At 42.0% G+C, this 22,964-nt stretch overlaps 1 protein-coding gene and 1 long non-coding RNA gene across 4 annotated transcripts in view; one reads left to right on the forward strand and one right to left on the reverse strand.

Moving 5' to 3' along the window:
- Window position 1: 1 nt before the first annotated feature.
- Window positions 2-1,725, reverse strand: LOC123637767. Of its 3 annotated transcripts, none has more exons than XR_006735059.1 (3): window positions 1,643-1,725; window positions 929-997; window positions 2-158 (listed from the first exon to the last, which is right to left on the reverse strand). It is a non-coding gene; the product is annotated as an uncharacterized LOC123637767 (long non-coding RNA). The 3 variants fall into 3 exon arrangements; XR_006735058.1 differs by having other exon boundaries at window positions 1,545-1,716; XR_006735057.1 differs by lacking the exon at window positions 1,643-1,725 and adding an exon at window positions 1,119-1,533.
- Window positions 1,726-1,925: 200 nt separating this feature from the next.
- The window catches only part of HSPA4 (heat shock protein family A (Hsp70) member 4), a 40,556-nt gene continuing 19,517 nt past the window's right edge, over window positions 1,926-22,964 (forward strand). Inside the window, exons 1-7 of the mRNA XM_045550781.1 lie at window positions 1,926-2,314; window positions 12,153-12,210; window positions 15,431-15,571; window positions 17,033-17,155; window positions 19,924-20,023; window positions 20,685-20,818; window positions 22,526-22,770. Coding sequence (XP_045406737.1) covers window positions 2,208-2,314; window positions 12,153-12,210; window positions 15,431-15,571; window positions 17,033-17,155; window positions 19,924-20,023; window positions 20,685-20,818; window positions 22,526-22,770 — 908 coding nt within the window. The 5' untranslated portion in view covers window positions 1,926-2,207. The remainder of the gene's footprint in view (window positions 2,315-12,152; window positions 12,211-15,430; window positions 15,572-17,032; window positions 17,156-19,923; window positions 20,024-20,684; window positions 20,819-22,525; window positions 22,771-22,964) is intronic.

The raw sequence follows: 22,964 nt of genomic DNA on the forward strand, positions 1-22,964 counted from the left end.
CCATTGCGTGTATATGCCACATTTAAAAAATCCATTCATCCATCAATGGACATTTGGGTTGTTTCCAGCTTTTGGCTTGTGAATAAGCTACACGGGTGTAGAAATATCTGTTTGCCACTGCTCTCTTTTTTCCCACAGGCTTTTCCTTGCTGACTCCACTAAAAAGTAATGGGGTTAAAAAAAAAAAGATTTGGATTAGCCAAAATGAGAGAACTATGTGGTAATTTCCAAGTTTAAAGGTAAACAACCTGGGCTTTCACATGGCTCCTAGAGGCTGAAGTGCCTCCTGAGTTAGCGGGAAATGCACAGATTTAAAAGGATGGAGTCCCAGGGAACTGTAACTTTGTCTTGCTCATTGATTTTTTTTTTAACATTTTATTTTATTGTGGTAAGAACACTTTTTTTTTTTTTTTTTTGGAGACAGAGTCTTGCTCGGTCACCCAGGCTAGAGTGCCATGGCGTTGTCATAGCTCACTGCAACCTCAAACTGCTGGGCTCAGACGATTCTCCTGCCTCACCTTCCTGAGTAGCTGGGACTACAGGCGCAGCACTACATCCCGCTAATTTTTCCATTTTTTGTCAAGACGGGTCTGGCTATTGCGCTCTTGCTCAGGTTGGTCTGGAACTCCTGGCCTCAAGCAATCCTCCTTTCTCATCCCCCCAGATCGCTAGGAATACAGGTGTCAGCCACAGTGCTGGCTGCTCATTCACTTTTAAATGGTCCAAAGGCAAGTATTCTAGCCCTGAGATCTTCAACTCCAGTCTACCGCTCCGCAATACAGTCCTAGTCCTAGTCCTCAAACCACACTAGCTCCTGTATTGCTGGTTTTTTCAATTTGAACACAGCCTTTCCTTTTCCGGGAAGTCCTCCTGGTCTCCCCATTCTGTGCATAGAGCGCTCGCCACCCTGTACTAGGATCCCCTTTACCTGTTTAGCTGCCTTCCGGAGGGGGATATCCAGGTTTCCTAGAGCTGAAGTTTATACACTGTGGGAGCCCTTAAAAAAAATCACAAAATAAATATTTAGAACGAAAAACCACAACACATCATCGGAGACTTGGAGATTCAGATTCTCCTTCTTCCGAGATCTCTTTGGGCAATTTATTGAAAATGCTTACGCAGAATTGCCTCCTCATCTCGAACTGGCTTCCCCGGTTCACCTGGAACACGCCGTAACTCTCAGCAACTCCCTGCTCTCCCAGGGGACCATGCAAGGGAGGGGCCCTGAGGCTTAAGGCTCATTGCTTCAAGTAACCCTGCCACCGACTCCCTGGTGTGAGTGGACGTTCCAGGCTGGCGAGGGCGTCCTCTGTCTCTGTGTCCCTTCCACCCAACTCAGGACCTAGCACTGGGCAGGTGCTTGGAATGTGTTGGGGATTGAAAGGCTTAAGTCCTGCGGGTCCCTTAGTTTGATGTGAGGACACGAGCGGTTCAGAGAAGGGGGCGACAAGGCGATGTCGCCGGGAGTGGGTTCCTCCCTCCGCTGGTGACGCCTGCCCGGGGCCGCTTCCAACGGCGGCCTTCTCCGCGACAGGCCACCCTACCGTGAAGAGAACGGAGCGCCCTGCGGATTCTGATCCGCTCGCGTTCTCTTTCTGCGGGTCCCCACAAACCGAAGGTGGAGTGGAGAAGACCCGACCACCTGGAGCTTCTTTGAGACAAGAACGCCGGAAGCAGCGCGCGGAACTTCCCCAGACCGCGGCCTCCATCCTGCTCCACCACTTCCTTCCGGAAGGGGCGGGGCTCTGCCGCGGAGCGCCCGGCGGAGGGCGCTGTGCGCAGGCTCAATAGGCCAGCTCGGCTCCCCGGCTGCCTTTCAGCCCCCTTCCCAGCTTCTCTTGCCAGGACGTGTCGTATCTTTACGTGCTGGGGGCGGGACTTCTGGGGAGGGCGCCTGAGCCGGAACATCGCGAGAACACTCTGTTCTTTCGCAGTTCTCGCGCTGCGGCTCTGCTCCCATCCCTACGAGATCTTTCGAGATCTTCTCCGCCCCCGCTACCGGCGCCTCCTCTGCGGCCGCTGAGCCGGAGCCGGCCTGAGCTGCGCCCTTGGTTGCGGTCTCCCCGCCAGGTCCTAGGCGCTCACGTGGACACCCCCCAGTAGCCCCAGTGTCCCGGCCCGCGCGGCCCGCTCTCCACGCGCTAGCCCCGCCGGGGTCCGTGTCCTGTCTCGGCAGCCGGACCCGGGCCCGAGCCGTAGCCGGCGCCATGTCGGTGGTGGGCATAGACCTGGGCTTCCAGAGCTGCTACGTCGCGGTGGCCCGCGCCGGCGGCATCGAGACTATCGCTAACGAGTACAGCGACCGCTGCACGCCGTAAGTGGGGGCCGGGCCGGCAGCGCGCACGGGTTGAGGAGGTGGCGCTTGCTCCAGTCGGTGACCCTCACTGCTTGGGCAATGCGGGCCACGGAGTCGCCTCCCTTCCAGGCTGAGGTCTCGGCGGGTAGGGGACCCTCACTGGGTGCCAGGTCACAAGTGGCGACCACCCGCCTTGAGCGTGGGTCTGCGCTGGGCGCGAGGCCTTTCCGCGGTGGCCCGCGAGCCGAACGAAGGCTTCGGGCCGGGACTCGGAGCGGCGGAAGGCACGGGTAGGAATTGGAGGGAAGGCGGGCCTAGGACGTAAGGTGGGTCGAGAGCTTTTTTCTAGACGGCAGAGACCAGGCCCAGGGCGTACTGACATTTCTTGAGTCCAACACAGACCTCAGAACTTTGCACACAGCAGGCGCTTAATAAAAGTTAGTTGAATTGAATAGGTTGTGTGGATTGCTGGCCGCGGGACCGTGGAGCGGTCCGGGTCCCACGTGAGTGGGGGCGGGGTGCCGCCCGGAAGAGCGGGCGCGGGGTTACCCGGGGCTCAGGTTCCGGGGGGACCTGCGCCGTCTTGATTAGGGCGGCACCGGCAGCTATCAGAAAGGGATCCGAGCCGGCGCGGTGGCTCACGCCTGTAATCCTAGCACCCTGGGAGGCCGAGGCGGGAGGTTCGCTTGAGCTCAGGAGTCGACAACCAGCCTGAGCAAGAGGGAGACCCCGTCTCTACTGAAAATGGAAAAATTAGCCAGGTGTTGTGTAGCCCCAGCTACTCAGGAGGCTGAGGCAAGAGAATCACTTGAGCTCAGGAGTTTGAGGTTGTCGTGAGCTATGAAGACGCCACTGCTCTCTACCCGGGGGGACAGAGCGAAACTCTGTCTCAAAAAAAAAAAAAAAAAAAAAAAACAGATAAAATCTATGCTCTCTTGATCTTTGCGTTGGCTTTTGTTTTCCACATTGTTTCAGGGTATTGAACTATATTGGGTCATTCTCTGCTATCATTCTGTGCCAATCTACACCTTAATAGCGCTGCACTTTCGCGTTAATACGTTTCAGCTAGAGTGTTGGCCTCATTGTTAACGGCCCAGGGCTTGCTTTGACCTCTGGAACCTATAGTAAGTTATGGGACTAGTATGGACACAGCCCAAAAAATGGTGAGTCACTCAGATCTTTTCATGTTAGAGTAAGAGCCTGCCTTTTGAATACATATAGGTACCTTTTAATCCATTGCCGTGTTCTTGGACAAGACCTTGTAAGAAGCTTCATACTATTTGTCAGGTGCTCAATATGGCTGTTCACAGCTTTCAATTCTAAGGCCCATTATTTTCACCCTGAATTTTTGTGACACTTAAGCAGGTTTCTAGCCAAAATATTATATATTGCTCTATATACTAGTTTCATCTTTACTACTCAGAAGACTCACGTTTCTCTTCTACTTGTCAAATTTCTGTTACCCCCATTTTTAGACCTAAGAGAGGTGCTTCCCCAGAAAACCCATCCCAGAACCCAAAACTATCATTTGGTGTCCTTTTCCTGAGTATGTTTGTAGTCTTAACTTTATTGAAGTATACTTCACGTACCATACAGTTCACACATTTGAAGTGTACAGTTCAGTGGTTTTGCATGTAGTCACCAAACAGTGCAACCATTGCCACATTCAGTTTTAGAACATTTTCATCACTTCCCCCCCAAAACCTCCTGTACCCGTTAGCACTCAAACCCCATTTTAACTATTTTAGCATTAATTTCCTCTTTGATGATATCATCATCTTTTCTGGATCCTACTTTCCTTCATCTGTAAAGATAGTCTTCCCAAGGGGTTAAAAACCACTGACTTGCGCATAGCGACTTGGTCCTTCCCTGCCTAAAATTGAATATACTTTAGCTCCAAAGGGGACATGGGAAGAGAATCTCAAATATTAGAGAGAACAGTGTTCCTGTCTTTTAGATTATTATCATATGCTCCTATTTTTCTTGTAGACAGCGGCTACAACAGTAGTTTTACCATGAATTCCATTCTTTGAAAGTTGTTTCAGTTAAAGAATTTAATCTTCCCAGATGGTAATTAAGTTTGCCTCAAAGACTGATAGGTGACCATACACACCATGCAATTGTGATAAGAAAATGCCATTTAAATACTTTAATTTTTCTTATGTTTTCCTTCATATTCCCCATTAATGTATAGGAATGCTACACATTCAAGTTATTATTTGAATAACTTTGATTTCTGTTGGAGTCTTGGGCTGAATAGAAAGTGGGGGCAGAAAGGTTGACTTTTGTAGAGGTTATGGAAGACTGGAGTTAGATTTTATAGGTACCGAGAGTGTGTGGTGTGCTATAGATTTGTTTTAATGTGAGAATGGAAATGAGATGTAGAAGTACCTTGTTTCAAATTGTTGATGTAGCAATCAAGATACAGTTTTTGAGGAGCTAGCGTAGAAGAGACCCTTGCCTTTGCTCCGAATTTAAGCTTCCTTTATTTTGTTAGATAGTGAGTGCCTGCAGTATGGCAGCCATTGTGCTAAAAGCACTGGAGTTACTATGGTGAGCAAATAAACGTCATGCCATCGTGGACATGGTTAGTGGAAAAAGCCAGATGCTAAACAAAAGTATATAGTAATTACTAATTGTGGTAAAGGGCAAGATGGAAAAGTACAGAATACGATGAGAGTATAATAGGGGTATCTAATTTAAATAAGATGTCCAGTGGAGATGGAACCTGCTCTGAAGGAAGTGCTGTTTGAGACCCGGAGGATGGGCAGGAGGATGATGGAAGTCCTGGTGAGTGTGAGGAAGAGGTGTTGTAGGCAGAAGGAGCAGCAAGTGGGGAGACCTGAGGCAAGAGGAGCTTCTTGGCACATTTGTCAGATTGAAGGAATCACAGCTACTCTTTAGCCACTTGAGAAAATGGTCTGATCTGAATCTGGGGAGTTAGGCAGGGGACACTGGGTTATGGCAGGGCCTTGAGAATCGTGTTAAGGATTTTTTCCTAGGTGTAGTGGGAAGTGATCCTACTTATGTTTTAGAAAATGTGATTGGCTTTTGTGTGGAGAATGGGTTTATTTGAGAATGGCAAGAGAGAAGTAGGATGATGCTTCAGAGGCTATTGCAGTATTTATTACATGTGGGAGTTGTTGGTTTCCACTAGTGTGATAGCATGGGAGAGAAATGGGTGGCTTTGAGATTAATTTTGGGATTTTTAATTCTGAGCATTTGTGTTGCCATTTTTTGGACTAATAGACTTTGGAATACGATGGAAAACCCATTTTTATATTTAGCTGGATTATTATAGTAGAAAGGGTACAACCTTAAAGCTTCTTTGGAATAAAAATGTAACTAGGCTGCCAGCCATTACAGAAGCTAATTGGACCGTACTTTCCAAAATGAACTGGAAATGAGTTCCTTATGAAAATAATTTAGTGAATGAATTGTTTATATTATCATTTTCATGGACATGAAATAAACAATATATTAGGAATTTGAAGAGGTAAAATGGTCTATTAATAACTGCCCTTGAAGAGAGCAAAAGCTGCAAAGTATGTATAGTTTCTGGTTAACTGGCAGATTAACATCCGGTCCCTTATTTGTGCAAGAAAAATCCTCCTCTTTGAAGTGGATGTTTACATGTTATGTAGCTCCAGGTAAAGCAGCAGGATGCCATGGATCTTGTGGATTGATAAAAAAGTTGATTTGTTAACTAAAGCTTCAGACTGGTTATATCACACTCCTCATTTGTCTGATTGCAGAAGTAATGAAAGTTTCTTAGAATCATTTAAGAACTAAAATAACTTGTATACACTATTGGTAGAAGTGATTTACAGGAACTTTATGTCGTTAGGTTCCAAATCGGGTTTCTTAAATTAAAGTTTACTATTACTACTATTTAAGAGGCCAGAGGGTCTCCCTCTGTTGCCCAGACTGGAACTCTTGGTCTCAAGCAGTCCTCCTGCCTCAACCTCCCAGTTAGCTAGGACTACAAGTGCATGCCATCATGCCCAGTTTTTTAGAAATTTTTTTTGTAGAAACAGGGTCTTAAGCTCCTGGCCTCAAGTGATCTTCCTACCTTGGCCTCCCAAGTGTTGGGATTACAGGCATGAACTGTTGTGCCTGGCAAACATTTTTTTTTTTATGTAACAAAGTACTTGTTTGCTGTAACAATAAAAACACTGAAGTGTTAAAGTGAAATTTTCTTCTCCTTTTGATTACTTACTGTTTGCTGTTATCCTTCCATACCTTTTTTTTGACTTCTACAAATGTACATATATGTTGTATGTGTATTTAAATAAATAAGATCATACTTTTGTAGCTATTTTCTTTTACTTATATTTTAGACCTTTTTCAAAGTCATTAGATATGAATTTACCTTCTTAAATATGTAATATTCCATATTATGGCTGTAACATGTTTTCTTCAAACAGGTTATTTCTAATTTTTTGCTATTACAAATAGTACTTCATCAAGTAGTTTTGTAATATATTTATGTTACCATGTTAATGCTTTTATTTTTGTTGGATAGCTTTCCAGAAGTGAAATTGTTAGGGCAAAAGATACACTGTATATGTGTAAAGTTCCAGTAATTATTGCCAGAATATTTAAGGGATTAAAGTTTAAGAGATTAATTTGCATTAGGAACATCAATGATGTCTCTACCTGATTGAAAGTTATAAGGATTATAAAGAATTAACTGTATAGCTCAGACCTTTTTCTTGTCTTAGTGCTTAGAATAGTGCCTTGCATATAGTAAATATAGTATTTGCTAATATTGCTGTTACTTTTTGTTTGTTTTTATTAATGCTTTTTTTTGGAGACAGTCTCTCTCTGTTGCCTGGGCTAAAGTGCAGTGGCATCATCACAGCTCACTGCAACCTCAAACTGCTAGGCTCAAGCGATCCTCCTGCCTCAGCCTCCCGAGTAGCTGGGACTACAGGCCTGTGCCACCACACCTGGCTAATTTTTCTAGAAGATGGGTTCTTGTTCTTGCTCAGGCTGGTCTTATATTAATGCTTTGTATTACTGGATTGTAAGGATAGTAAATGAAATCTATGGAAGTTTATCCTTTGGGTTCTACAACTGTGTACCTTTTAATGTGCAAAGCTTAGTGATTGAAGCATTTGCTGTGTATTAGGAACTGCAAATCTCAGAAATATGAATTTTTTGGTCTGTTTGGTATCAACTCTTTTTGGTACTTTGTAGTTAGTTCATGACTAAGGCAGTAACCAGCGAATACTCTGATTAATGTAGTATCCATTTTCATGCCAGTTTTCCTACAGGTCTTATTTGATAGTAAAATTATGGGTTCTCTGAAAAGCTCATTTTCTTCTATTTAAGAAAGTGAATTAGAACAACAGGTGTCACAATATCCTGAAAGTAGTTCTTACATACGTTTACAAACGTGCAACTGGACCATTTAAGGATCTGTGCCAGTGGCAGCAGTTCATAATATCCTATCAGAATGTGCATAAATATTTGGTCAATAGTATTTCTTGCCCAGGAAAGGGAAAACAATGCTAAAAAGGGATACAGTTTCTGGGACCTACAGATTAGAACAGAGGGATCTTGAATTTGATTTAAATTGACTTTCTGTGCTGCCAACTTGTAATTTGGAATGGAGGAGAAGTGTTAACATCCAAACAGCAGGTGTGTGAATACTTCTTACGGTTTTAGCTGCACTGACTTTGCATTGTGTGTAGTATAGAGAAAGTGTAAAATAAAGATTCCTGTTGTCTAGAGATGTAACCACCCTAGGTGAAAATATGAATGACACAAAGCAAAAGTAAATAGAACAAGAGTCCAATTATGGACAAGGTTACATAGTACAGACTTAAAACACCATGTTCCAAGGAGAGGTACATGTGGGGGGGGGCGGGGCTAGATGAGGAAAGTCTTGAGTGGAACTTGAGCAAATAGTATTAGAATGCATGGAGGAATGGATCGAGACAGTAAGGTGTAGAAGTAGGAATTAACAGAGTTTAGGAGTACAAGAGTATGTATGTATGGGATTTGGAGTTTGATAGTCCTGATTTTTGAATCCTGACTCTAATATTTCCTAGTTTAGTTATGTTTTTGGGCACCTTAACTTGACTTGAATCAGCTCTTTGTCTATGAAATAAGGTTAATAATAGTCCTTTTCTCAGAATATCTTGGAGTATCAAGTGTAGAGTGCTCAGCACACTGCCTGGCACAAGAAGACTCTCTAATGAAAGCTGTGAAACAAGGGAGCTTGACCTGCTTGGATGAAACAGGCTTCCTGACACAGTTAGGGATTGGATGCAGGCTGTGTGCAAATTTTGGAAGTTCATGGGGAATGGGAAGGAGAGATAAATTTCCTTTAAATATTCTTGTAATGCTGTTTCCATGTTAGTGTCCTGAAGGAAGAAAAGTGGATCATCAAATTTTATCTGTAGCCATCCTATGAGATAGGTGCTGTGGTTTTAGAGATGAACAAATCAAATCGCGGAGATTAAACAGCAGAGGTGACACAGCTACAAAGGCAGAAGGATTGGGGCAGACCCAGACTGTCTGATTCTAGAGCCTGAGCTCTTTTATCTGTGTAGTGTTCAAATCAGCCAAGTTGGTGACGAAGTGGAAATGCTAAAGATTTCTCTTGTGCAATAGTTGGCTGCTTGTTATAGAACGTTAGATGTAAGAATTATGTAGTGATATTGGTGATTTTTGCACGATCTAAGAAAAGTATAAACTTTTTGTATACTTGAAGAATTATGCCTTTTTTGAGGTTTAGTTGCTATATTACATGGTAAAGATTGAAGTTTCATTAGTGACATTTAATTGCTTTGTAAGAAGTTGGGAACTATTTGCTGTGTGTGCATGTACAGACCAAGAAAGAGGAGGATGAATAATTGGAACTGAGACATTTATATTTGGCTCTTCGAGATGTATGAAACACTTCTATTACTGTTAAGAATGCAGATATAGATTTTTAAAGTAAGTAAAAATATTGACTTCAAGGAGAATATTGTCTAGAGCAATATTGTCTAGGGAACATTTTTGAGGAAATAATGTCCTGTCCAATAGAACTGTCTAGGATGACGGAAATGTTCTCTGATTGTCCAAAACGGTAGCCACAAGCCACACTTGGGTATTGAGCACTTGAGATGTGATGTGGTCAGTGGACTGAAGAAATGACTTCTGAATTTTATTTAATTTTAAATAATTTAAATTTAAGTAGCCACATGTGGCTAGTGGCTACTTTAGTGGACAGTGTATGTCTATAACTGAAGACCCCAAATTTTATTCGATTATGTATTTTACATTGAGACCTCGTATGTACATGCACAACTGAAAAAAACTTCATTTAAACAGCATATAGATTTATATACAGTGCATGCTGGTGTTTTCTATTTAAGTTGTTCATGACTTCTCCAACACCCCAGTTAATTTTAGACTCACGCATAGGTTGTGATCTGTGGTTTATAAAACACTTGTAGAAGGGAAAACAAATACGTTAGCATTCATAATGCAGTTCAGTTTGTGGTCAGTGCTAAGTAGAAATTAAGCCAAGTCTAGTAAGTTTTAAGAGATACTAAATAGAAATGATTAATTTGTACTTGGGAAGGTTGGATTGGAAAGGCATGACAGACAAAATAGGCGATATTCCTCAGGAACAAGTGAAGGACCAGGGCATTTCAGATATGAAAAGTGGCGTGAGCAAAGGAGGAAGATTGAGACTTTATCACCCGCTGGAAAATAGGGTGGGGTTGGGTTGGGTTGAGAGAGGCCTTAGGCTCCGTATTAACAGATTTGGGCTTTATTTGTTGGTAGCTGGTTTTGTTTGGAAGGTTGAGAAGCCAGACAGCTTTAGCGTTACTGATGTGGAAGAGGGAATTAACGCTTTCAACAGGACTTAAGTTGGGAACATGAATGTCTTTTCTTAGAGCTAGTAATTGTTTTGAGGAGATGAAGGTTTGCAAAAAAGGGCTGCAGGAAACAACAAGATAAATAACATTGCTTTTTAGTTATGTTGCAGTTGAGGTCTTGGTAGGATGTACCTTAGAAATTCAGATCTGGTGTTTTTAGAAGTGCCAATTATTAGGCTTAGGCAAGGCAGCATTTGTGGGGTGGAGGGAGTGGACATAGTGGGTGAGATTACTTTGGGCAGTTTCCTAAAGAGCATCGTGGGCTTTGGAAGGAGAGACATTTAAGTGGTACTGAGGTTGTTTTTTTAAATCTAAAGTAAATACTAAAGTGATTGGTGGCATATGTGTGGAAAGGCTAAGCGTAACCCCTGTGTCAAGATTTGGAGAAATTCTGATGAGATCCCAGGCTGTGCCGTGTTCTTCCCACCAGTTAATACAGAGCACAGCTGCCTTCAGCTGCCCTGGGAGATGACTCGGAGACCCTTAGCCTGTTGGTTGGAAAGGGCCACTGAAGCCCACAGAGGCCCAGCGTTCTGCCAGTTTTCACAGGGCCAGTAAGGTTACGTAAATCAAACAATTCTACTGAGTTAATAGATAGGCCATCTAGTGCAGTCAGATTTGTACTGAGACTGTTTGGCTCCAGAGCCCTTATTTATGTGTGTATGTATGTATGTGTGTATGTGTGAATGAATGAATTGGGGGTTCACTCTATCACTCAGGCTTAAGTGCAGTGGCGCTACTGCAGCTCAGTGTACCTTGAACTCCTGGCATCAGGCCATCCTCCTGTCTCAGCCTGCCGGGTAGCTAGGACTACAGGCATGCACCACCACACCTGGCTAATTTTTTACAAATCTTTTTGTGGAGATGGGGTCTCACTCTGTTTCCCAGGCTGGTCTCAAATTCCTGGCCTCAAGTGATCCTCCCACCTTGGCCTCCTGAGGTGCTGGGATTACAGGCATGAGCCACTGCACCTGGCCTGAGAGTCCTTATTCTTAATCACTCTGCTGAATTGGAAGTTCAGGGGAGGATAGAGAGGTTCAAAGCTGGAGTATAAAGTAGGGAGACATAATCTAGAGTTCTGTTGCTTTCAGATTGCTTGACTGTGGGTAAATTTACTTATTAATATCTTTTTGGACTCAGTTTCCTGTCCTGTAAAATGAGGATAAGATAGGGTAAGGTGCTTCTGAGGATTAAATGTGATAAGCAATTAATGCAATCCTTATTATTAAAGTAGTAGAAGGAAGAGAAGGCTTAATAGCTTGAGGGGGAAGTGGACTCTGGGAAGAGTTTTGTCTTCCGGGTTTTTTTGGGTAATGATATGATTGGGCAGGATTCCAGAGGGTTTAGAATGAAAAACATAGGGGCCAAGATAGCAAAAGCATCCATTCCAAGATAACTGATTTTATAAGCTTAAATGCATTGTTTGTTACTGTCAAGCAGGTTTCAGTTTTCAGCAGATTTCAGCAAGACACTGTATGAATTGACAATTTGGAAGAATGTTCAGAAGTGAGAATGAAGCTCCTTGTCAGAAATTCTGAGTCCTTGCAAGCTAGTTCTAGAAAAATTACTTTTTACTTCTATGCAGTAGGGCAGGAGTTGTTTTCAGGGTTTGTAGACTATATTCTTGGTGAAATTATGAGTTGTCTTAAAAATGAGAAGAACATTTAATTGATATGTTGATGTGAAGGTACTTTATTTTATATTGAGATTTTGAACACAAGACTTGAAAAATAATTAGAGGATGGTGGAGACTGGACAGGTAGTTATATCAGATTTGTGCTCCAACAAGTAAACGACAGGACTCTGACGAGGCAGCCTATTTTGTGGACAGATTAACTCAATAGAAAGATCAAAATCATAGACTTGTATGTTGGTAAAATAACATGGCTGAGGCTCAGAAATCTTGCCTGCTGTGGTTTTGGGTGTAATACTGCAATAAGATTTGATTCTTTAATGTTTGTTTTATCTTCTAGGGCTTGCATTTCTTTTGGTCCTAAGAATCGTTCAATTGGAGCAGCGGCTAAAAGCCAGGTAGAGTTTTGTTTTTTCTTAAAATGACTTATTTCTCTGGTTTGTTCATCCATTGGTTTGGCATCTAGTTTAGTGCCCATGATGTGCCCAGCACTGGTGGGCTTTGGGTATACAACTGACAGACAAGACGTGATCCCTGTTTTCATGCATAGTTGGCCCTTCATATCCTGTGGGTTCCGTGTCTTGGATTCAACCAACTGAGTGTTGAAAATATTTGGGGGGAAAATACAATAAAAAATAACAATGCAACAATAAAAATCAATACAAATAAAAACAGTACATATAACAACTATTAATATATATCATTTGTATTGTATTATTATAAGTAATCTAGAGATGATTTAAAGTGTACAAGTGGATGTGCAGAGGTTATATGCAAATACTATGCCATTTTATATGAGGACTTGAGCATTTGTGGATTTTGGTATAATCGGGTGGGGGATGTCCTGGAACCAAAGCCCTGTGGATACTGAGGGATAAGTACTTGGGTGAGAAGCAAACAGCTTTAAAATAGCGTTAGCAGTATAACCTGTTTAATACAAACTGCCAGGATGTATTTTACCCAGATCTTGTTTAAGCAAGGGTTGCTTGTTCCCTGATACTTTAAATGCTCCTCAAAGTCTGTCTTGTTGGGCCCTTCATCTTATTCGTATTTAAGGCCAGTGTTGATCTTTTTGTTTTTTTTTTTTTTTTTTTTTTGAGACAGAGTCTCACTTTGTTGCCTGGGCTAGAGTGAATGCCGTGGTGTCAGCCTAGCTCACAGCAACCTCAAACTCCTGGGCTTAAGTGATCCTACTGCCTCAGCCTCCCGAGTAGCTGGGACTACAGGCATGAGCCACCATGCCTGGCTAATTTTTTCTATATATATTTTTAGTTGTCTAGATAATTGATTTCTATTTTTAGTAGAGACAGCGTCTTGCTCAGGCTGGTCTCAAACTCCTGACCTGGAGCGATCCACCCGCCTCGGCCTCCCAGAGTGCTAGGATTACAGGCGTGAGCCACCACGCCCGGCCCAGTGTTGATCTTGTTAATGAAGTTTCTCAAGGAAGGAAAGCTTACTTCTAGAAGCACATTGGAGGACTTGCCCTTAGTTTGCTCTAAACCAGGAACCTGACATATTTGCTGGTTTCTGAGTAACCAGAGCAGAGAACCCTAAGGGTTCTGTTATCCTGAGTATCTGAGGTCTTTGGAAAATTAAGGAGTTGCCTTTTTGACCTTTTTATGGTTCAGTCTGGAGCAACATACAGAGTGAATAACTTGTCTCTTTTTCTGGGCTGGACAGGGCCTAAGATTTATGAACCTAAGGAAATAGTGCTTGGCCAACTCGTTTTTAATTAAATTGGTTGTTTTATAGTCTTATCTTTTAAATGTTCAAGGTATTTTAGAAGGCAATGGATAGCAAATACAGGGCTATTTTGAAATGTCCTTCCTTCTAAAATTCCAGTGAGTTCATGTTTTTAAACCTGCTTTCATCATTGAGAACAGTCATTGTTCTGAACTGGCTGCCCAGTTCTAGGTTGACATAGTTACTATGTTATAGAGTTCCCATTTGGCAGCTTACCCAAGCGAGGCCTGATTTTGGAGGCCTCATTTGTTTTACAAAAGGACTTCTGTGCTTGCCTTTTGACCTGGCTGGTGCAGGCGAGCTCTGTGATGCCATCTTTGCGGGCTCGTTGTATCTCTTGCACTGGGAAGAGTGGCCTCTGTAAATCTTAAGTACAAGTTCATCCTGAAACTGGTTGAAAGTCTTTGTCTGCATTTCCCCCACATAAGTTGTAATAGTTTATTCTAGAGGAATAAGAAAATGTAGATATAAAAGCATAAGGAATTTGGAAGTCACCTGTTCAGCCATTATCTGCACATCACTGTTAACCATCTTTTTTTTTTTTTTTTTTTTTTTTGAGACAGAGTCTCACTTTGTTGCCTGGGCTAGAGCGAGTGCCGTGGCGTCAGCCTAGCTCACAGCAACCTCAAACTCCTGGGCTCAAGCAATCCTCCTGCCTCAGCCTCCTGAGTAGCTGGGACTACAGGCATGCACCACCATGCCTGGCTAATTTTTTCTATATATATTTTTAGTTGTCCAAATAATTTTTATTTCTATTTTTAGTAGAGACGGGGTCTCACTCAGGCTGGTCTCGAACTCCTGACCTTGAGCGATCCACCTGCCTCGGCCTCCCAGAGTGCTAGGATTATAGGTGTGAGCCACCGTGCCCGGCCTCCATCTTTTTATTTTTATTTTTATTTTTATTCTTTTTTAGAGACAGGGTGTTGCTCTGTCACCAGGCTGGTGTGCAGTGGTACGCTCATAGCACTATATAACCTTGGACTCTGGGCTCAAGTGATCTTTCCCACCTCAGCCTCCCAAGTAACTAGGACTATAGGCATGTGCCACCTTGCCTGGCTAATTTTTAAATTTTTTGTAGAGGTGGGGATCTCACTAGGTTGTCCAGGCTGGTCTTGAACCCCAGGCCTTAAATGATCTTCCTGCCTTGGCTTCCCAAAGTGCTGTGATTGCAAGTGTGAGCCACTGTACCCGGCCAAATAGCTTAATGTAAAATCCTTTGTACTGTTTCTAAGCATGTGTATGTTTTTTCCCCTTAAGAAAGTAAGATCATACTGTATAGACACTTTTCTTCTTACCTTCTATAAAATTTTATCTATTGTATGGGTTTTCATTGTATGGATATACCATAATTTATTTAACCATTTTTCTGATATAAACCATCCAGGCTGTTTCTAGGCTTCTGCTATTATAAATAATTCAGTATCCTTTGGCATTCATCTTTGTATACTTAGTTTGATCTTTTTGCTTTATGGGAAGTTTCTTTAACTAGAATTTCTGAATTGACACATTTTGCCAAATTGGTTCCTGGAAAGTTTGAACCATAGCTATAGGCAATTTTTAAAAGCTAGAAGTCATTTTATGTAAATGTTTATTAGAAGTTTAAGAACAGAAGAACAGAAAATACTTTTATAAGTTTAATGACTTCATGGAGAAGTGGGAAGAGCTGGGCTTTGGTCTTAGCCTTGCCACAGTGAGACCCATGCAAGTTCCTCGTTCCTTTTCATCAAATGGGCACCATTTAGGGTGATTTAGTGTGTGAAGAAACTGAAACCAGGAAGGAAACTGTGATGCCAAAAACGATGTTAATGTAATCTAAGGCTGTTGGAAAAAAAAAATTAACAGTAGTGTTTTGATTCTTTGATATTTTTCTTTTAGGTAATTTCCAATGCAAAGAACACAGTCCAAGGATTTAAAAGATTCCATGGCCGAGCATTCTCTGATCCATTTGTGGAGGCAGAAAAATCTAACCTTGCATATGATATTGTGCAGTTGCCCACTGGATTAACGGGCATAAAGGTAAGGTTCCCAAGTTAATGCCTTATGATAAAAATGCAGTATTTTATCAGTTCCATATATATCCATACCTTTCTGATGTCAGGTTGTAATGAAAATGCTTACAAATGCTTAGGAAAAGCTTTTGCTGGTAAAGACTATTTGACATTTTTTGAAGGGTCTGGAATTCGGTTGGGAGCTCTTGGTGCTGTTCATACGGGTTGGAGGCTGGGAGAGTGATGGTTTAAGTTAACACTGCCATTGCTGCTTGTTTCGTTCATGCACACAGTGTCCTTTCTGGTGTGATTTTAGGGAATGACTTCTGGAAGAGCAGGCAAAGGAATCAATACTTAAGTCACTAGCAGTTATATGGTCATACTTTTAGCAATAAGACTTAGGTTGGAAAGATAATCTTGGGGAAAGTGAGTTTGGTCTTCGCTATCTCTGGGACATGTAGAGGAGTCTGCTTTGGAAGCGTGCAGTGAACTGATCGCACAGAAGAAGTGGAGGCTGGGAGGTGGTAGGGTGGACACCTCCGCCTCTCTTGCACTCAGGGCTAGGAAGAAAAGTCCGCAAAGGGAAGATGAGCTTTCCAGGCAGGTGAGTTTAGGGAGAGGAGATTGGGTTTTGGAGACACTCAGGTGGGAGAAGTAAGAATCATGAGAACAGGCTTCAAAGCCGAGAGATAGAACTATGAGAAAAAAGTAGTCCATTGTGCCAGTGTAGCTAAGAATTCAGTGAAATATAAAAGTGAAAAATTCTGAAAACTAAGGAATGATCACTAGGTTTACTTAGGATGCCTGTGGTGATAATCTCAGAACAGTTCGAATGGCATATAGTAAGGGATGAAGCTGGAGTGCAGGAGTTGGGGGGGGAAAGGTTAGGAAATGGGTGATACTCATTAGGTTTGTTTTATGTCATGGTCTTCCATCTCCAAGTATCATGTTTGGAAAGCACGTTAAAAGCTAAAAGTGACCTTCAAGTTTTTGCTTCCAAAATGAGCTTTCTTCCAACTCTCACTCTCTCTCTCTCTTTTTTTTTTTTTTTTAATTTGAGACAGAGTGTCTCTGTGTTGCCCAGGCTGGAGTGAGTGCCGTGGCATCAGCCTAGCTCACGGAACCTCAAACTCCTGGGCTTAAGTGATCCTCCTGCCTCAGTCTCCCAAGTAGCTGGGTCTATAGGCATGCACCACCATGCCCAGCTAATTTTTTGTTCCTATTTTTAGTTGCCTGGCTAATTTCTTTCTATTTTTAGTGGAGACGGGAACTTGCTCTTGCTAAGGCTGCTCTTGAACTCCTGACCTCAAGCGATCCTCCTGCCTTGGCCTCCCAGAGTGCTAGGATTACAGGTGTGAGCGACCTCACCTGGCCCAACTCTCTCTTAAAATAATGTTCCGTTGTTGACAGGAAGCCTTGTTCACTTCAGGCTTTTAGGATTAAGACATGAAGAAATCTGATAAGTCTAGACCCTTTTGTTTTCTTGCAGGTGATGTATATGGAGGAAGAGCGAAATTTTACCACTGAGCAAGTCACCGCCATGCTTTTGTCCAAACTGAAGGAGACAGCAGAAAGTGTTCTTAAGAAGCCCGTTGTTGACTGTGTTGTTTCGGTGAGTTTGATCCCTGCACATTATTGGAGATTTGTGTGAAGGAGCAGAGAGAAGAAAATTCCAAGTAAAATGTATTTTTTTGTCTTAGGTTGTAATGGTTATTTTAAACATCTATCAAGTTAATCATCATTTTCTTTTTCTTTTCTTTTTTTTTTTTTCGAGACAGAGTGTCGCTTTATTGCCCTAGCTAGAGTGAGTGCCGTGGTGTCAGTTTAGCTCACAGCAACCTCAAACTCCTGGGCTTAAACGATCCTACTGCCTCAGCCTCCCGAGTAGCTGGGACTACAGGCATGCACCACCATGCCCGGCTAATTTTTTCCATATATATTTTAGTTGGCCAGATAATTTCTTTCTATTTTTAGTAGAGACGGGGTCTCGCTCTTGCTCAGGCTGGTCTCGAACTCCTGATCTCGAATGATCCACCTGCCTCAGCCTCCCAGAGTGCTAGGATTACAGGCGTGAGCCACCGCGCCTGGCCTCATCATTTTCTTAAATATTCTTTTCTGCCTCCTAGCTTTTGCTCAGGCCTCTCCATTATTTTGCCTATTTAAATCTTATCTGAGGCTCATCTCAAAGCCCACTTCTTGGATTTTTTTCAGCATCTAATACAGTGCCTGGCATAGGGTAGCGACTTGTTTGTTGAATTAGTTGAATACTCCCGATTGTAAATGGCTGTTTGTCTTCCTCCATTTCTATTTGCTGCCTGTATCTAGCTTTACAGACAAGGCAGGATTTTGTCCTTTCCATATCCTGTTTAGGTGGAAGCCTGGCCACTTGTAGTACAGTAGAGTCCTTAGGGACTGTTGAAATATAGGTGGCTGTATTGGCTTTGCCACTGAATCTCTTCATTCTGTAGTTGCTGTCTGATACTTTACTTCTGTGGCCTCTTATGTCTTAATGCTGATGCTTTGATTGGCCAAGCAAGGACTGTTAGGTGGCTTTTTCACCCCAGAATCTGTTTTCCAGTAGATTCCTTGGTCGTTGGTTATCTAGTAAAGTAGAAGTGACATTGTCAGGAAGAATTTGATTGTAGGCCGGTTGTGGTGGCTCACGCCTGCAGTCCTAGCACTCTGGGAGGCTGAGGTGGGGGGATCCCTTGAGCTCCGGAGCCTGAGCAAGAGCAAGACCCCATCTCTACTGGAAAAAAAAAACAGAAAAGAAATTAACTGAACAACTAAAAATATATAGAAAAATATTAGCTGACATGGTGGTGCATGCCTGTAGTCCCAGCTACTTGGGAAGCTGAGGCAGGAGGCTGGCTTGAGCCCAGGTGTTTGAGGTTGCTGTGAGCTAGGCTGACGCCATGGCACTCTAGTCTGGGCAGCAGAGCGAGACTCTGTCTCAAAAAAAAAAAAAAAAATTTGATTATAGCTTGTGTACCACATTCTGGGGATTTATTGTTACTTTATTGTATTTTTTTAAGATAAGGCTCTGCATTGTTGCCATAGGCTGGAGTGCAGTGGTGCAACCATAGTGTGCTGCAGCTTCGAACTCTTGGGCTTAAGCTGCCCTCTTGTCTCAGCCTCCCAAGTAGTGAAGACTACAAATGCACCACTGTGCCTGGCTAATTTTTTTTTTTTTTTTTTCATTTTTTGTAGAGATGGGGGTCTCACTATATTGCCCAGGCTGATTTTGTCTCGTGGCCTCAAACCATCCTCCTACTTGAGCCTTCCAAAGTCCTGGGATTACAGGCATGAACCACTGTGCCTGGCCACATTCTGGAGATTTAAGAAAGAATAAAAATGCTTATGTTCTTTTAAAAAGCTCTGATCCAAATGACCTTGACTCCCCACTGGTTGATATAATAGGCACTATTTCGTAGATGCTTCTACCTTTTCTCAGCTCTCCATTGGTCTCCTAGATTTGTCCCCATTCTTTCATCCAGTGGCCTTAACTTTGATCCTGAATTCAGCGTAGAAGAAAAATTTATTAAAATAGTGGAATGCCTGAGTGGCTTTTCCAATTTTGGGGATCAGTTAAAAGGTGATGTGTTAAGTCATGTTTAGGGGTCCTTAAGAACACACTGAGTTTTGGTGATTTGCTAGGAGGATTCCTAGTCCAGTACACAGCTGTACTTATACTAAGATTTATTACAATGAAAGGATACAAAGCATAGTCAACAAAGGGAAAAGGTATGTGAGTCAACGTCTGGAGGCAACAAGGCACAATCTTCTGAGAGTCAGACAGGATGTACTTAATTCTCCAGCAACAAGTTATAACAACACAAGTGAAGTGTCCTCTACCAGGGAAGTTCTGCCTGAGCCTAGAAGTCCAGAGTTTTTATTGGGAGTCAGTCACATAGGTACCCTAAACCTAGCATGTACCAAAATTCCAGACTCCCAGAAGGAAAGTAGATAGTCAGCACAAACTACATTGTTTATATAAATAGTTTAGGCACAGTGAACCACTCTTAATCGTGTAAGGAAAATTTTCTATCAATTTAGGGAACTGTTTATCAGGTTCCTAGATGCCGGGCAAGGGCCAGCATGCAAGCAGGCCTTTTCTAAGGATAGCAGTTTCTGGCCTCCATATTAACTCTTTTTTGCACAGTCACTACTGGAGCTCTTGGGATTGTGGTCCACTGTGTAATGTACTGCTGTCTGTGTATCCCAGTGCTACTTAATGAATGTTCTTTTTCCTACTGGTTTGAAATACTTTCTTAATTGTATACAGAATAAATTGCTGTAGGTATTTGAGGTTGTTCCTGGGTTTTACTAACTAAAATGAGAAATCTCTATAATACAGTAAATGTTCAAATTTTTTTGTAGGTCCCTTGTTTCTATACTGATGCGGAAAGACGATCAGTGATGGATGCAACACAGATTGCTGGTCTCAATTGCCTGCGACTAATGAATGAAACTACTGCAGGTAGGAAGGACTATTTATTACTTTTTTGACATAACTTTATTTTGAAATTTCAAATCTTGAAACCCTAGGGTTTCTTCTCTTTATTTTGCTTGGCATGTTATCATCCTTACTACCTGTGTGTCATAGTGGTTTTGGATACAGTGGCACATAGGGAGAATCCATCTGACCAGTACTTTCTCTGGAGCCTCAGAGCATGTGCTTTGGTATTTGATCACATGCTTGTTTGGAAGGGAACACACTCAGTGTGTGTGTGGAGCAGAGGTGTGGTTTAAAGTTGGGCCTTCTCTCGACTTGGGGACTGGTGGTGTCAGAGGAATTGGGGCATAAAGCAGCATCTCGGGGACAGGACATGTGGGAACAGGGGTAGAAGAAATCTGGGAAAATATGTTTGGGGAATGGAATTGGTTTGGGGAAAATTGCCAAAGTCCATGGGAAACTGTAAGGAAGTCTTAAGTTAATGTCAGCATTTAACTGTTTGAAGTTAATGTGTTCTTCTTGAATAAATTATGCAATACTTATAAGGAATTTGATTTTATCTAAAACACAACACGTGATATAGTCCCATTCACTATATATTAAACCTGCTTTTTACTATTTAAATGAATTTTATTTATTACTTAGATGATGCTTATTATGTTGAATTTATTTTTTTCCTGTGTAGTTGCTCTTGCATATGGAATCTATAAGCAAGATCTTCCTGCCTTAGAAGAGAAACCAAGAAATGTAGTTTTTGTAGACATGGGTCATTCTGCTTATCAAGTTTCTGTATGCGCATTTAATAGAGGAAAACTGAAAGTAAGTATATTTTTTCTAGAAGACTGTATTACTAGTATAATAGTTAAGAATTTTTGAGAGGCAACTTAAATAATTGGCTAAAGAATTTTGTTTCACTAATGGAAGCTTGCTGTGAGCCATCTGAAGTGGAACTAGGTGTTGTCGGGTGGAGCATAGATTGTAGGCCCAAAATATTTTCAAGGGTTGGCGTGGTGTGAAGCAAAGCATGTAGACCTTGAGGAAACAAGCTCTTGAGATCCCTGAGTCTTATTTTTGTTTCTGTAATATGGGAAAAACAGTGCTTCCCTTAATATGTAGTCTCTTACTCTGGGGATGGAGGCGCAACGATAAAGGTGCTTTCTCTTCTTGCTCTTGAGGTTTTGAATGTTCTAGGAAAGGGGTGGAAGAACTAGAACTTGGATAGCGAAAGAAACTGGACCAGGAGTGGTATTTTAGATTTCTGGAAAGCCGAAAGCCCTGGAGCAAGCCGTGTTGTACTTACAGAAGGCTAGGAGGGGCCAGAAGGTGATCACAGTCACGGTTGGGTTTGCTCGTTTATGCCAGGTTCACAGCAGGGCATGAAATCAGGTCTCTGTCTAGCTAGACGACTTCATTTAGCATTTGGTTAAGAACCAAGGATTTTTCGAGTGTTTGCTTTAATTATTTGAGTTGTGTCTCAGAGTTCTTGGTGCCAAGGTCTATACCCCACCACTGCCTTGGGGATTGGTGGGGAGGGAGTATCCCCAAATAAATAAATTGGTGGTTTTGGAGGGCATTTTGAGACTTTGTTGTGGTCCTGTTTCTTTGAAAACAGACTTGGTTCTGCTTTATTTTCTGGTTTATATTATTTCTAATTTTTTTTTTAATAAAAAGCAAATCTTTCAGATACTTAGGAAATGTGGTATTTTTTTTATAGCTATGATGGTGGACCAAGTGTAATTCTCAATGTTTAAACTTTAATCTCTAATAGAGTTATTTCTAAGATCCATTCTATATTTTCATCTTTTTTTTTTCTGATAGAGACAAGGTCTTGCTATGTTGCCCAGGCTGGTCTTGAACTCCTGGCCTCAAGTGATCCTCCCGCCTTAGCCTCCCAAAGTGCGGGATTATAGGCATGAGCCACTACTGCCAGCTGTTTCATGTTTTTATTTTATTTTTATTTATGTATGTATGTGACAGAGTGAGACTGTCAAGCGAGCCTCCTGCCTCAGCCTCCCAAGTAGCTGGAACTACAGGTGCGCACCACCACGCCCGCTAATTTTTTCTGTTTTTGGTAGAGACAAGGTCTTGCTCTTGATCAAACTCTTGACCTCAAGTGATCCTCCCACCTTGGTCTCCCAGAGTGCTAGGATTACAGGCATTAGCCACCGCGCCTAGCCTGTTTCATCTTTAAACAGAAGATTCTGGCCATAATTTAGCCTGGCTTTGGATCAGAGTGATGTGTATTAGTGACCATCTGCTTTTGTTTTTCTAAATTATCTTTCACTGTCAGCTGTCACTTGTTAGTTTTCTAATCCTTTTGATTTCTTTTAAATCTAATGATAAAAATATTCATTGTAAAAACATCCCCCAGGCTGGTAAATGATACATGCACACTGCTATGTTTCAACTTTAATGTAACCCCCTCACGTTTTTGTTTATAAATGACTTATAAGTTAAATATTTATCATGATACGTTTTAAAGTTGATTGGTTAATTGTTAGATTAATTATCATGTTTTTTTCTAAGGTTCTGGCCACTGCATTTGACACGACACTGGGAGGCAGAAAATTTGATGAAGTTTTAGTAAATCACTTCTGTGAAGAATTTGGGAAGAAGTACAAGCTAGACATAAAGTCCAAAATCCGTGCATTATTACGACTCTCTCAGGAGTGTGAGAAACTCAAGAAATTGATGAGTGCAAATGCTTCAGACCTCCCTTTGAGCATTGAATGTTTTATGAATGATGTTGATGTATCTGGAACTATGAATAGGTAACTATATTAATATTTTGATGTTAAAGTGAACTGATTTCTCTCCATTTATATTAGCCATAATTAGCTAATTTTTGAAATCATCGTGGTCGTTGATAGAACTGATGAGTGCTATGGGTAAAAATGAAGAGGCCATTCAGTGCCCTGCTTTTTATGTAAAGGTTGAATTTGGTTATTCTAATGTAGACTGATGT

The sequence above is a fragment of the Lemur catta genome, chromosome 5 (genome assembly GCF_020740605.2).
Source record: "Lemur catta isolate mLemCat1 chromosome 5, mLemCat1.pri, whole genome shotgun sequence".
NCBI classification, from domain to species: Eukaryota; Metazoa; Chordata; class Mammalia; order Primates; family Lemuridae; genus Lemur; species Lemur catta.